Below are 15,898 nucleotides of genomic sequence, written 5' to 3' on the forward strand. Positions count from 1 at the left end.
ATGTAATTTGAAAGATAGTTTCTTTGGCTCCTTAAACTAAGAGAGTCTTCAGGAAGGACCAGTTTCTCCGCGTTGCTTACCTGGCGAGTCCACCAAGGGCAAAGTCTTAACAGTGGTGCTTTGCAGTAGAGTTTGCAAGTCACGGTATGTACAGTTGGAGGAGACGAATTTCACATCTTGGACCATAATATCCTCAACAAAGATATTGTATTTGCTGTGAATTTATGGACAATAAGAGGAAGAGTTAACATATTAAAAACGTCTAGTAGATAAATTCCTTCAAATTGTTCTCAACACGGTTGCTAAATAATCTTCTGTGAGTAACCAAAGAGGACTTTCCAACAGGATCAACACAAATTAATTGGATTTTTGTTACAGTTGTATTCCACTCCATTACCCCCACCATAAAAATGCACACACGTATATACATATATGTATAGATGTTTTATATATATATAACTATGTATATTATATATACTAGAGAGAGGAAGACGTGTACGTGAATTTTGTTTAAAGCAAAATATCCAAATGAAATATTTCAAACATCTCCTGGAGAAAAAAAAAATCTAAACCCCACTGAATCCAGAAGAAAATGGAAATGAGACACTTAAATTTTAATTTTTTTAACTGAAGCAATTTGGCAATATTAATACAAATTCAGTAATGGTGCAGATTATTCAAACGTGCTTTCAGTGAAAAAACAGAAAAGGACTTTTCTCCATTTCTATGTGTGAATGCTAATTCTATTCCACTGCTTGTTTTTTCTTGCTGCAGACATAATCTGCCTTTTTACTTTCTTTGTAGTACTATCCCCTTTTCATGAACTTTTGTTCTGCCATGGTTTCAACCTCTTCTATTATATTTCTTTGCCACTCCCCACCTCCACCTCTGTTCTACCACTGTACCTTATGGGATTCCAGCCCAGGTCTGGCAGGTAGGGCAACTTCTTCACCTGGATGATGCTATCATAGAGGCTAGGCTGCAGACTCTGGGCCACCATGTTGGCAAGAATGACAGCCACCATCATGGGGAGGATGTGAGAGATCTGACCTGTCAGCTCAAAGCAGATCACAGCAGTGGAGACAGTGTGGCTCACCGCTCCCGTCAGAGCTGCTGCACCTTTCTCAGGTAGGGTGGAAAAGAAATAGGGAGAGAAGACGACTGTCATAAAGAAACAGCATGTCATGTCAACCAGGAAAGTCATGGGGATGGGGCCAGGCCAAGAAAAAGAAAGACACGGACACTCACCAATGACAGCATACCCTCCAGGTAAGATCTGATAAACAATACCGTCAAAGAGGATCCCGTCGGGAAAAAGTGATGCCATGATTTCCCCAATAAGACGCCCAAATGCAGCACCTGGAAAATATCACTGGCAGTTATGTAATTAACGTCTAAGGAACACCCACTCTGTGCTGTGCAGCTGTGCTCGGCAATCACTTGAGTATTTTCTAACAGAAACAAAATCAAAACTTACACTAAAATGACACTAATTAAAATGAACTAAAGAGTAGTTCTCAGTTACAAAATATAGAAGTTAGACTCCAAGAAGAGAAAAAAGTACTAAGATACATAAATACTCTTGGCCCCTCGTTCTTCCACTTAGGCACACCAAGGTACAGCGGTATTTGTGATTCCCAGGTAGGAGGAAATATTTTCAGAATATGTACAATGTCAGTCCAGATCACAGTTGAGGCCCCTCGCATACTCATTCTGTGAATGTCCAAACACTAGGGTCACAGCTTACAGAAGAGTTTAGGTGGGAAGGAACTTTTTGGAGGTCTTGTTCTGACCCCTGCTCACAACAGGGCTAATTTCCAAAGTGAGACCAGATCACCCAGGGCCTTGTCCAGACAAGCTTTAAAAATCTGCAAGGATGGAGATTCTCCAGCCTTTCTGAGCACCTTAACCAGGGAAACAATTTTTTTATGTCCCATCAGAGTTTCCCCTGTTGCAACATGCAACAATTTTTTTTAACTGAAGCAATTTGGCAATATTAATACAAATTCAGTAATGGTGCAGATTATTCAAACGTGCTTTCAGTGAAAAAACAGAAAAGGACTTTTCTCCCTTTCTGTGTGCGAATCCTAATTCTATTCCACTGCTTGTTTTTTCTTGCTGCAGACATATTCTGCCTTTTTATTTTCTTTGTAGTACTATCCCCTTTTCATGAACTTTTGTTCTGCCATGGTTTCAACCCCTTCTGTTATATATAAACCTCCTATTTACTGTGTGTCTCTAAGAGGGGTCTTTCTGTCCTCTCTGTCTCCTGCTGCATGAGGTGGTGAAGGCCACAGTTAGATGCCCTCTTGGCCTTCTCTTCTGCAGGCTGAACAAGACCAACTTCTTCAGACTCTCCTTGTTTGCTTTGTGTTCCAGCTCCCCAGCAGTCTCAGTGGCCTGCACTGGACTCATTGCGTTTTGTCATAATCTCGTGTATTGGTGGACACAAAATAGCACAATATTCCAGAATTGTGTCCAAAATGCTGAACGCAGGGAAATAACCAATTTCTTTACCTTGCTGGCTAGGCTTTTTCCTTGTTCGTGGTCAGCCTTCATCACTGCAAGGGCATGCTACTGACTCATGCTCAGTTGCTACCTGCCAGAATTCAGAGGTCCTTAGTGCACACCATTTCATTTAAAAGCTGTGGGTGCGTAATGCTGAACTTCATGAGCCTGTATACTTTAGCCTAACATAGCCTCTCATTTTTAATGTTAGCATCATCTTCTTTTTAGTTTTTGATCTAGGAATTAAAACCAGTTAAAAACCAAATAAACTCCTGTACGTTACCATATTTCAGTCAGAAGAAATGAACAAGTGGTGGGTTACATTGCAGGTATTAGTTTTGAGGTTATCTCTTTTAGTTGGCCATTAGGTGCGAACAGAACAACTGCTACTAATTGAAGGATAAAAATTTCTCTGTAGGTGAAGAGGCGGAGAAATTAGAAGGCCATGGCTCAGCATGCTTCCCCACAGTATGCCTTTCTTTATGTAAAAGGATAGGGATTTCCTCCTCAGAATTTGGATTTGGGGAGTGGGAAAATGACAAAAGCAGGGACTCAGAGGCTGGTATATGGATGGTTAATTGAGCTTGTCATAGACATCAAGTGATGACTCCTCATCTGCTAGAAGAAACCTACTGGGTACATAAGCAACGTCTCTCTTATCCTCTCCACCTGTCAGACCTGTATGCTGCAACACAAAATTGAAACTCACCTAGAACAAAAACAGGCATGAAGCCTCCACAGGGGATTGGCATCGTGGTAGCAATGACAGACATCCAGAACTAGAACAGAGGCAGAGGGTGCAGTTGTTACTGAGCAGCAATAGCATTTCCTGCAGCCCCACTCTACTGCCCAGCCTATGAATCCATGAGGAGACATGTTCTGAGGACTCTGGCAGTTCAGCCAGAAAGTGAAGGGTAAAGGGGCTGTGGTGTGTGAATTGGAGCTGAAACAACTCTGACAACACACCTACAGTGACACAGAGGACCTCTGGGCAACTGCTATGGTGTCAGGGAAGCTGAATCACCAAGGGGATGGATGAACATGAGAACTCCTTTGCCTTGGACCTCGGAACTTGAGATTTCCTACTGCTCCAAACTGCTTAGCTTTTCATAGGGCAACGTTGTTAGATAACAAGATTTCAGTGCGAAGGGATCTCTGGAGGTCTCTCCTCCCACACCCTGCTCCCAGAAGGGCTAATTCCTAAATTAGATCAGGTTGCTCAGGGCCTTATCCAGGTGAGTTCTGAACATCTTGAAGGGTGGAGATTCCCCATCTTTTCTGCTCATTTGTGCCATTGCTGACCCATGCTCAGGGGAGAATTTTTTCCTGAATTCCAACTGTCATGAGTTTTCTTTATTCTAGATTGTGTCTGTTGCCTCTTGTCCTATCACTATGTTGGGCAAAATGATGAAATCCATCCTGTTACTGCTAAGACCAATTCAAATGCTGACTTAGCCCAGCACATATAGACTTCTTCTGGAGGCAATAGCCTAATCTTACAAAGGCCAGTAAGCTCAGACTTCCTCAGGCAATATGACAAGAGATTTCCACAGTTGATGGAAACACAGAGAATGCTGCTGTTTCAAAATCTTGCACAAAGAAGTGTACTGGCAAGATGTCCCTTGCTGCAGCAGTATCATCCGTAGAGAGAGAGAGACAACCGTGGTCCAGCACATCAAAAGCCGTATTTTCAGGTATTTTAGGACCATATTCTCATCAGAGTGGGCAAATCCTTCCTGTTCAAGGTCCACCTTTGAGGAGGTGATACCTCTGCAGACATTGCTGTAGCTGTAGAGAGATGTTATACTACTCTCATCAGTCAGTCAGTTTGGTGAGAGGAAATCAGCTTTTCCACTGTAACTCTCATAGGATGGCTGGCATAAAAGGGAAAATGAAGCCAAGATATAGCCCTCCATTTAGGAAAGCCCTCTACAAAGGTAACAAAGAGCCCACAGAACAGCATTTCTCAGCCCATGGTAGAGGAACATGATGTGAGGATGGGCTGGACTATCAATTTGATACTGGCTGTTGCTTTTCCTTCCATAAACCATTTGAATATTCAAGAGGAGAAGTTCCTGGCTAGCTACAGAGGCCAGCAAGGTGCAGAAGTGGAGTACTGCTAACTAAGCTCTGTGTTTGCAGTACCAAACCCAGACCAAACATATCTGAGATCTGGGACTGTAGCGCAGTGGAGAATCAGGCCAAATCTTTGACCAGAGTCGAAACAGCAGTTTCTTTTTTATGTGGTCTATCCCAACTCTGAATATATCTAGAAGAAAATAAACTGCTTGGAGCAGTTATCTATTGAGTTGAGAAAGCATTTAGTTAATGGGACAAGGCCAATAAATCTAGTGTCTGAGGATACAGCTCTTCCAAAGGAGAACAGATGGACTTGGGACAGGTACACCATGTAGTACGTTCCTCTTTTATTCAAGTAAACGAGACCTTATCTGCTTGGTACACTATAATCAGAATAATCACTGCAGCAGAACTCTTAGCTGCCTGTCAGAAATTCAATACATTTTACTTTAGGTGGAATCATCTGTGTCAATCAATCATTGATGTCCATTCCTGATCTACTGAAATGTTCAACTGATACTACAAGGTGGCCTTAGCTCTTTTGCTCCTTTCAACAAAAAAAAAATAAAATCAGCATTTCTATGATACTTTTAGCCTTTTATCTCCCCCCTCGCCTTAGGAAAACCTCTTTCTTGCTACTTGTATTTTGAACACTGGAATATGATGTTTTCTTCTTTCAAATCTCTTCTCTTGATCTGTCATGTATCAGTTACACAGCTGATCCTTTCAGAGGCTGAACAGTTGCAACTTCCACAGACCATGTCAGCTCAGAACATTTAATCTGCTGATGCTTTCCAAGAAGTGAGCAAAACTGTTTTCAGCTGCGTTTCTCCATCAAGTTACAGTACTGCTAACAAATTCTTGAGCCTCACAAAACTATAGATTGTGCTTGCGTATTCTTATTTGTCTCCTATCTGTGGTCAGGAATATCAAGTAAACTGTATCAGACTTTATTTAGACCAAATATAAATTATCTGAGAGCTTTTTAGTCAGTTATTTATTTTTGTGGAATTTGAGCAATCTTTCCCAATGTAGTCCTCCCTACCAGCTACTACACAGTGGGTACCAAGGGTCATTCAGCAGGACGCATGAGGAAGATGACCTAGGAAAGCAGCAAAGGAGGTCACTATATTAAGGCCAGGAAAATATTCCCTAATAATTTTGGTAATCTTGCATTCAAGGTGGGCAAACATCACGGCAAAAGTTGTAAGAACCCATTGCAGGTGTAGTGCTTCATTCAGTACCCAGCAACTCCTCATTGGCAGTTCACAAACTATTTTACAAAGGATCAAAAGCGTTCACTCTGAGTGGAGAAGGTTTATGGTGAGCTGCGTTTCCTACCTTCATGAGGAAGAAGAGCAGGATGATGATGAAGACGCTGACTTTAGGATGGATCCAGGCAGCAGATTTCCCTAGGATCTGAGGGTCCCCGGTGTATTTTGCCCAGGTATAGTTATCAAAGAGAGAGCTGATGGCTTCCCGTGGCATCAACTAAACAGCAAAAAAACAGGCGTGAGCCATGAGATTAGACTGAGTAAATATTCTACCTCTGTTCCAAGAAAGTGGAGGAGATTTTTACTTTAGTAATTCATGACTATGAGACTTAATTCACACTTTTAATCTTCAGGAATAGACATGGGACTTTACCTGAACTGGTGAAAGGATACCCACTTTTACACGTGGGTTAACATCTTCCTTATTACTTGCTTAGGAGAATGGACCTTTCTCAAGTTTTATATGAAGGAGACAGCAGAGATCATGACTCTCAGAATATAGTCCTTCCTCAGTCTAAATTCCTCCCATATCTTTCCTCCCCTTTCCATGACATAAGGTTACTGGCACACAAGATAAGGGGAGACTCTTCTGCAGAGTTGTATAGAATTGAAAATATCCCACTCTCACCTCTCCTGCCATGAACTGCCCAAATCCAGGAGGAAAGGTCACAGTGGCTATAAGGAAGGTTATAACCCCAGGGTATATGAGGCGGCTGAAAAGAAAGAAAAGTTTATTGAAATATAACCTCATCTTCTTTTATTGTGGTACTATCTCTTCAGGACTATGAATGCTATTTCTGTGAAAGCTCTCTGCCACATTTGTATCCATTGCTTTGGAGTTCTGTTACTGGCAGTTTAATGCCCTGCTCTACTGATCGTCATCATCCATGGAGAGTTCAACTGTCAGCAATGCCATTTTTCCCATCAGAATTAATGTAATGGGAGGGATGGAGGGAAAGAGGGGATGTACAAAATGCATAAACTTGAATACGCAGCAGGGTAGATGTGTATTTACAATGATGTGTTGACCCATTGTCAGAAGCCAGCTCCTCCTCCATTTGTCCTGATTATGCCAGTCTTGTTTCTTCAACCCATGCAATGTATCCTGTCCTAGTGTATTTAAATATGTAGGGGGGTTTCATACATTTCTGCATGCATCCCCCATCGCATTAATTCTTATGAGAAAAACTGCTTTTCTTTCCATTGGATTGCTGACCATCACAATTTTTGGGAAGGTGTCCCTGGTGGCCAGCGGGTCTAGCTGTGCCAGGCCAGTGGGGCATAACTGGAGAGCAGGGTGAAGTCATCTGTGTTTTCCTACTGCTGTGTCCAGTCCCAGGATGAGGTTCTGGGTACACTGTAACACCTCATGGGCAGTAAGACAACGTGAGTTGAAGCTACCTCCACATGTTGGACGAAGCCTGTCAGGTCTCCCCTGACAAATTACTGTGTTCCCTACTGGAAGCTCTGTCTGAGGTGCAGTGTTGTGCAGAAAGACAAAATACAGCCTTTAATTTCTTCCAGTCTAAAGACTTACAAAGTTCTGAGGAATTAATCAAAAGTTTAAAGTAAATTCCTGCTTTTCAGGCTTTGCTCCACTTCTCTATTAACTTGTTTGATGGCTCTGCCGATGCTTGTGAGTAATGCTACATAATGAAGAAAGACAATTTTTCTTTCTAATAAATGAAGTTTGTGTGAACTTCTTTTTAAGTAATGCTTTTCTTCTGCTCAGATCTGCAACTCGCTAAGAAATGTAGGTTCTCAACACCTCTCAACTTAAAAATACTCACAGCATCAGATTTCTTCTGTAAAGAGATTGAAGACATCTACAGTTAGTAAATTTCACCTTTCCTTCTTCAGGTTATAACTGTGGAGGTTATAACTTTATTAGGGAGGGAAAAAAAGTATCGTCAAGTGCCGCATAAAACCTTTATTGCTAAGATTTTTATTTTGTTTTGCATTTCTCTTCCATGCTGCAATTCACACCATTTGGTTACTATCAGTTTCGGCTTCTGGTTTGTAAGTATGCAGTAATTGCAATACTGCAGCACATTCTTTACATTTTTGCCTGAATTTTGGTTAAGAAAAAATTAGATTTTAAAGACATGGTTAGACTTCAGTTGTATTTAATTTCTGAAAATGTAAATTATTTTGAATTTATTTTTTACAGATTCCAAAAAATTGAACAGAAGCGGCATGATCTTAAGCATGATCGTTGATTTTCTAATTAAAAACATTTTCTGTCCATTCAATAGTTTCCCTTGTCCTCTTAATGAATATTACAGAGTGTCCTTTGTAAATCAAGAAGCTATTTGAAACTATCGAGGAAGAAAATCCAGTGTAGAACAAATTCTCTTGATGTTTGCAGATATTTTTCTCAAATAATTTGAGTTTCTCATATTTTTACTATCTTACACTTGATGTAGTTCTATGAGCTTCCAGAAAGCATTTGTTACTCTCCAATACCAGTAGGGTATAAAAATCTGGTCCCTAAAGAGAGTAACTTCAAAGGCACTCACTATTTGGTGAGGAACTGGCTCAGAGTCGTATGGCGCCGGACGCACAGGACCACTTGGCGATTGAGATAAACGAAAAATGCTCCAAGGAATCCAGAACATATCCTAAAGTAGAGAAAAAGAAATAAAATCATACCAAACAACAGATAATACACAAACCACTGACGAAGAAAATGAGTTTAAGTGTTTTTCATCTTCAGCTGTTTATGAAGTCTTTTAAACATCACCTAGAGAGTTACTCCTATAGCAACTCACTTGAAGACGTTGACTCCCTGATGAAAGGGGAGAGATTATTTTGGACTTGTTGGTCACACACACACTGCCATTTTGCCGCTTAAATTTCCTCTTGCTTAGAGAAGGAAATCTCGTCTATAAAAATCTATAGAATGATCTATAAAAATGATATATAAAAAGGGACTGACAGACCTCAGTGGGAGCCAGTGAAGAGCACCTGCACAAAGACCAGTATTGTCAGAACTTAGACATCAGGTTGGAACACGAAATAGTAAAAATGAAGGGAGTTTAACTCCGATTCAGCAAAATTATGCACCTACATCAAAAGCGACAGCAACTCTTGTGCCTTTAGCAAAGTACATCATCTCTGTGCTCCTAATCACTTCAGCCTATGTTCCTGATCCTAATAAGGTCAAAAAAAATATAGTTGTCTAAGGACTGGCCTTCATCCTTATGCTTTGTAGCTTAATGAGACCTGGATAAATAGGGCCTAATACTCAAAGGTGAAAAAAAGTGAAAAAAAGGACTGCATTTAGAATTGGTAAGGGGAACTATTATTTTGTGTGGCAAATAAATTAACCCACAGAATACTAAGGATAAACAGATAGCATTTTCATTCTATTGTTTTTTAAAGTGAATGGAATTTTCCTTTTCTATATGGCTTTTGCCAAATCTCATTCAAAGACTATCTTAGCCTAGTTAAAGAGTTGTATGCTGGAAAAATCTTGCTTGATTATTTAAAAATTACATAGAAACAAGTTTGAACTAGATATAAAGCTGTTCACTGACAAATATGTCCAATGAACTTCTCTTTAATATTCTAAGCCAGCACTGTTTAGCACTTGTGTTAAAATAGACCCGTCCCTTAGGCAACATAAACCTAAGGGCTGCACAGTGAACTGAATTTCTTTATACTTCATATTAAAAAATAGATCCCTTCATTCCTGCCTATGAGTTTGTCAATAAAATAGAAGTGCTCCTCCTGTTAATTTTGCAAATTAACAACATTAGCAGACACGGAAGAACAAGATCTACCAGTTAATAGTGCTTGGGCTGGCTCAGTTTTTTTGTCCTACCTGAAAGTGAAGACATATGCTGGATAGAAAGAGAGTTCCACTTTGAGACTTAATGTTAAGTCCAAGTTGGCATCAGGACTTTATCCAAGACTATCCAAGTCTTTAGCTTTTTTTTTTTTTTTTTAAATACCACACTGGACACCCAGGCATTTGAAAGCATCTCACAGTTGTCATATACTCCTTTCCTAGCCTATGTGCAGTACTGAAAAAACCAGCTCTGTCAACTCTATTCAGAACACAATGACAAGAAATTTTGCATTCTATAAGCTGTAAATAATATGGATTACCTTTTTCCTTACCAATCTAAACAAACAGACTCCCTCGGGTTCAGCATGCAAGTGTATTTAAGGAGAAGATCAAAGTGGATACATATTACTAGCGAAAGCTCCTATATATTTATAGATTTTCAATGTATCTGAGGTTTTCAAAAAAATCCCACTTTAGTACATATTCAAGTAAATTAATATGAGGGCAGCCTACTAAAAAGAGCTAGAAAACCTCAAATATATTTCTGGTCTTAGATTCAGGTCTTGCAACAGAATATGTTCACAATGCCAGCACAGGTCTTTGTTCCTACAGTATATTCCCTTCACTACTGCTCTGCAGTGATTTCCCTGGCATCTGTATCAAGCTCTAACTCAAGACTTTTCCTCACAGCAATTCCAAACTCAGTTTTTCTCTAGTATTTCCCAATTCTTTTCTCATTTTTCTTAAGTTCATTCTTTCATTTCCCCAAATTTCCTCCACAAATGAAACCAACTCAGTTATCTCCCTAAATAAAGTAAAAATGACACTCATCTTCATAAATTTACCATTGTTCTCACTGAATCCAATTACGCTTCAGTTACCCTTGCCACCATGTCCAGTGTGCCAACCTCTCTTGGAAAGGATAAACATTCTGGCCTTGGAAAAGGGAAACTTCATGGTTAAATCTTTTGTCCTATTTTTGTCAAGTGAAAAGACAATACTAGTTTGGTCAGTTCATTTGGGGATGCCATCAAAACAGTTAAAGGCCCAGTCAGTAAATCTATACCCAGAATGTAGACCAAGTTAGACTTACTTTTTTCCCCAGAACTTAATTTCTGAAAAAGATATGCGGAAAGGAAATAACAAACAGCTTGATAACACCCACATTTCCTTCCTTAGCCATTGTGCTACATGGGCACCACTTCTGAAGGAGGAATCTCAACAAGCAATGGCCTTATTTGTGACAACCGAAATGTCTAACAGAGATGAATGTAACTCTTTTTCGAAAGAATTCCTAACGGAGCTCACATGATGACCTTTGTGGAGCAAGGAGCCAGGTTCCCGGGAACTTACCCTATTACAGCAAACGCTGGCAGCTCTTGCAGATCAAAGGGGAAATCCATGCGAAAGTTTGTTCTGAACAGGGCTGTGATGGTAACTGTGAGAGAAGAAATGGAATAATGACATGAGAAGTTAAATGCCATAAAAGCTAGGGGTAGGGACAGGGGAACTAGTTTATACGTGCTCCTGTGTGCTTTCATGACATTATATACAGTATTACAGATTGGAATACTGCTCTGATTTCAGTAGTGCCTATTTTTGAGCACTGGCAACATTAGCAGTCTAGATGGTACAGGTTTGTTTTCAGAGAATGTATGTATTTTTTAGCTACGATGCCAGATTTTTAAAGGGTTTTCTTTCTTTTCTTCTACCATCCATTCTCTAGAAAATAAAAATTCTTCCCACTATACTCACTGACTCTGAAAACTCTCTTTGCCAAGGCGGGCAGTGCTTACATATCTGGAAAAACTGTGTCACAAGCAGTTGTAATTGCCTTCTAGAAACAAAACCCAGATGCTCTCTGAACTTACATCTGCAAAATTTTTGACTGGTACCAAAAGAATTAAAGTCTTAGAAATCAGAAATGGAAAAGATCAGCTAAGCCTCATCTTCTCCAGCTCACCTCTCTGGTAGTGTTCCACTGCAAAAATGACTCAGATGTTGAAACCTGTCCTGCTTTTACATGGAGGTACCTAATTGCGTGGAAACAGTAACTATCTGTATGCCAACAGGTGACGTACAAATTAGTAATCTAGTGCAGAGTGGAAATGCAGCAGAATGAGGACGGATGTAAATCCCAACTTGCCCTGGATGAAGGAATTATTTGCACAACGAGGAAAGAGAAGAAGCAGTGAAAATCTAGAATTATGTGATTACTACAGGAGGCAGTAATTACTTGCTAATTGGCCAGATAGGACTAGGTTTAGAGCAATGATTGTATCAGATCTCTGTGGGTTACATTACCTAAGATAGCTAAGCCTGTCTAACCACGTGCTGCTATTCAAAATGGGAAGATTTTACTCCCTGCCTCTTCACCCTGGTCCTTCCCTCCTGGATGCACTGTTCCGTTGGATCTATTCCAACACATGTCAAAGCCTTCACTGAGTTCTTTCACCTCACTAAAACCTACCAGAAAAACTATCTGCTCTTTTTCTGGAAAAGTCCTCTGCCAGGGAAGTGAGTCGAGTGGAGGGGTCCAATGAACACAGAGATGGTACAAGGCAGAAGAAGAGTCAGGGATGGAAGATTGTGAAAAACAGGATGTCAGGATGTCCTCTTTTTTGTTATATCAGCCCAAGAAAGAGAAGGAGAAAAGGGGGTGGTTTGTTGCCTGGAGGGCTTCACTCAGAGTGGTCTCCACAGACTGGAGGAGTTGACTGGTAGGAGCATCATAAATTCAACAAAGACAAATATTTAACCCTGCACCTGGAATGGCAGGTGTGTTGGTACAGCCTGGGGGCCTAGTGAGCAGGAAAAGCTCTGCTTTCATGCCAGTGGGTTCTGGTGGATAGAATACTTAATATGTGCCCTTGTGGCAATGAAAGATAACCACATACTGGAACACATCAGCAAAAGCACAACCAGCCAGTTGAGGGTGGTGATTATTTCCTTCTATATGGCACTGATGAAGCCACATCTAGAAAACCCCGTACAAATGAAATGTTACAAAACTGGAGAGAGTCCAGTGGTGAGCCCCAGATGGTCTAGGGCACGGGCACAGGGAGAGGCTGCAGGAACTAGGTCTGCTCAGCCTGGAAAGGAGAAGACTCAAGGGGGTTCTAACAACAGTGTCCCATCAAGGGGAAGTTGTAAAGACACAGTGAAAGAAAAAGAGGCAATGGGCACAACTTCCAACAAGGGAACTTTGTCCACATATAATGAGCAAATGCTTCCTTTTGGGGAGTTGGTTCAGCGCTGGAACAGACGCCCAGAGAGGCAGTGGGAAGTTGTCCTTGTTGTAAGCAGGAGTTTGGAGTTCAGAATTTTCTGTGCAAGACAGCAAAATCTGCACATGATACTGAATCAGTTTACCCTGGTTGGAAGCAGAAAGTATTGCATAAGAAAGGCAATGTTCTGTGTTGATGAATGCAAAGTAATGCAGTGGGGGAAGACTGATTGATACATTAGAAAGGAATCTAATTTAACAACAGTATTTCAAGAAGGACGGTTGGATTAGTGTAGACAGCTCTAAGAAAAATGGTCTTTTTACCTTTTTCCTAATGTTGGCTGCTAAAAATATGCAAAAGCTGCATAAAAATGGTATTGTAATTCAGAGTATTGCATTGCAGTATTGTAATGCCTTCCAATAGATCCATGCAATAGCCACACCTGCTTGGAACTCTGATCATTTTATCTCAGAAATATTCCAGATGAAGATGGTAACTGCCTGACTAAGCAGAAAAATTAATTCACATATTATGTATGAATTTGCCATAGTTTACATGTTCCACATCAACATTACAGGTAGATGCACATAGCGCACATCAAGGGAAGGCAATTTCTTCCACTTTCAAGTACATTAACCTACCTCATAGAAAGGCTTTCTTACTGGGTGATAACAGTAGCCATACAGGAAGCTAACATAAAGACATGCACTTATCTACTGAGTGCATATCTTCCGTGAATCGGCAAAACTTTAGATTGTGAAGACATCAGAGAGGGGACCTAAAAAAATCCCTTACATGAACCCAGACTGAAAAGAGCAGGCTTGTAACTTTCAGAAGGAAATGAGCAAGAAAAGACATGAAAGATAAGTTGGAGCAGGCATGATAAAAGATCATAAAATAATGAATGATTTAGCTAGACAAGAGTTTCTAGTTCCTTAATACAAGGACAAGGAGACTGACAACACAGACAAAGGAAATTCAGAACTATGGAAATGAACTATTTTTCATAGACAGTTGGATCATGGAACTTTTTAACCCAGACAGTCAATGAAGCAGAAAGTAAGGAGCCATTAAAGTGGGTATTAAACCTGTCTGGATGACTTCTGAAGAAAGGACCACAATTAAGATGTTTCAGGATTACGCTAATTTCTAATGATTTGGAAGATCAGCAAGGGAGCTAGAGTAGACAAAGTGAAGGATAGGATATTATCTCCTGTCATCTGTCTTTGAATTTCTTGTATTTTCCTCTGGAAAGAACAAAAAGGTGTGTTTTCTATGAGAGATCTCATGGTCAAATACCCATCCATAAAAGGCGGTGTTTCAAAAGAAAGATGTAGCCATTTTCCGCATTCAAGTAGAAAGTGTAGCCACTTTCTATATCCAAGAGAATATTCAAGCCAAATAATGTTTTAGCACAAAAAAAATAATCCAACCCTGTGAAGTCAAGAGAGACATAAGTTGTAGCATTTTTAAGTAAAGGAACTGCCCACATGGAACTCAGGTCAATAAAATAGATGTAACTGTAAGAATAAAAGATAAAGACATTATAAGCAAGAAGTTTACAAAGAAATGTCAGCCTTCTGCATCAGCTGGAACTCCATTCCCATGGTATCTGAAATGCTCTCCTGAACAAGCTTGCCCTGTGCTATTTCTCTCTGCACCAACGTTGCACTCACGCTTTGCAGTTACCGGAGACAGTTACGTTTTCAGGACCTTAAGTCAGACCCTGCCAGTCCGGCAGCCTTCCTAATCACTTTATCGTCTCAATTTTCTAGACTATTTGGTTTTTACGCTTCTAATCAAGAGATGACCAAAGCAGACCATGGCATTCCCAGCAGATTGCAACAGCGTGCACCATAGTATGTGTTGCATCTTCTGTTATGGGATACCTCTATGTTTGCAGCCTTGACACTATGCTAAGTAGAGGCAAAAATCCCACCTCATGGTCCCTCTTACTTGCCGGGGACTCTTATTTCATCATTTTTCAGTCATATCCCCAGCACGCCTAGGAATAGGTTGGGTTATACAATTGATGACTTAAGATACTTCCCTTTCTCTTTCCTTCTGTACGGGTGGAATTCACATGTCACGGCAGAATTTTCAAACATCATATGAGGTTGTGGTTTTGAGGAGGATGGAAAATAATAAATTAATAAGAGGACCTGTTGTACAAAGAGAGTAGGAATGGCTCATCGCTTACCTGCATCCTTGTTCCACACAGCAAGGACTCGGAAAATGAAGGCACTAAAGGTAGCTGCAAAGAAACCTCTCCAGTAATTGCGCACAGCGAAGTAAGTGGAAGTGACCTCAATGCTGAAAAGGACGCCTAGAAAGAGTAGGAAAGGGAGCAAAGTTTAAATCAGAAGTGTGATGTTAGAAGCATGAGAGGCTTCTAAATAGTCTTCTAGAGCAGTGGTCTCCGCACTTCTTTGAGAACGCACCCCTACCAATAAAAGATTTTTGAGCAGGTACCCCCCAATTTATGTGTATTTATTTAAAAATTATATAACAGTACTACTGTACTAATATATTACGTACAATACAAAACATACACAAAAAATAGCAATTAAAAAAGGACAAGATAAAGATGAAATAAACAAAATTTTTATAAAAGTATTTGTTATACCTATTAATGGCACAATTTTTTTTTTTTCTCACTAAAAATACTGATATTCTTTCTTTTTGAAAATTTTGGTTTAACACTTTGTGATAAAATGATTCAAAGGTCTGGTTCTGCATTCAGTTAATTTTGGTACTTGGTCTTCCTGGCGGTCATAGCTGAAAAATATATCTCACAAAGATACATAGATGCAAGTGCAAGAAATGCATTGTTGGCCATGCTAACTAAATCACGATACTATTTTTTCAATCCCATTAACCACTTACGCAAAGGCTTTTGTTGAAATTTGGATAGTAAACTTCCATCTTCCCTGATGTCAATCAGTTGTTCTTGCAAACTAATCAGAAGGTGTTGAATTTGTGTATCTTTAACAACTGCGTTCAAACCCCACTGAAAC

General features: G+C 40.1%; 1 protein-coding gene across 1 annotated transcript in view; it reads right to left on the reverse strand.

Moving 5' to 3' along the window:
* The window catches only part of CLCN1 (chloride voltage-gated channel 1), a 68,369-nt gene that overhangs the window by 11,157 nt on the left and 41,314 nt on the right, over positions 1 to 15,898 (reverse strand). Inside the window, exons 8-16 of the mRNA XM_063354109.1 lie at positions 15,082 to 15,207; positions 11,008 to 11,092; positions 8,381 to 8,482; positions 6,490 to 6,574; positions 5,929 to 6,078; positions 3,218 to 3,287; positions 1,249 to 1,359; positions 906 to 1,119; positions 81 to 214 (exon numbers count right to left, since the gene is read on the reverse strand). Coding sequence (XP_063210179.1) covers positions 81 to 214; positions 906 to 1,119; positions 1,249 to 1,359; positions 3,218 to 3,287; positions 5,929 to 6,078; positions 6,490 to 6,574; positions 8,381 to 8,482; positions 11,008 to 11,092; positions 15,082 to 15,207 — 1,077 coding nt within the window. The remainder of the gene's footprint in view (positions 1 to 80; positions 215 to 905; positions 1,120 to 1,248; positions 1,360 to 3,217; positions 3,288 to 5,928; positions 6,079 to 6,489; positions 6,575 to 8,380; positions 8,483 to 11,007; positions 11,093 to 15,081; positions 15,208 to 15,898) is intronic.

Source organism: Chroicocephalus ridibundus, chromosome 1 (assembly GCF_963924245.1).
Source record: "Chroicocephalus ridibundus chromosome 1, bChrRid1.1, whole genome shotgun sequence".
Taxonomy (NCBI): Eukaryota; Metazoa; Chordata; class Aves; order Charadriiformes; family Laridae; genus Chroicocephalus; species Chroicocephalus ridibundus.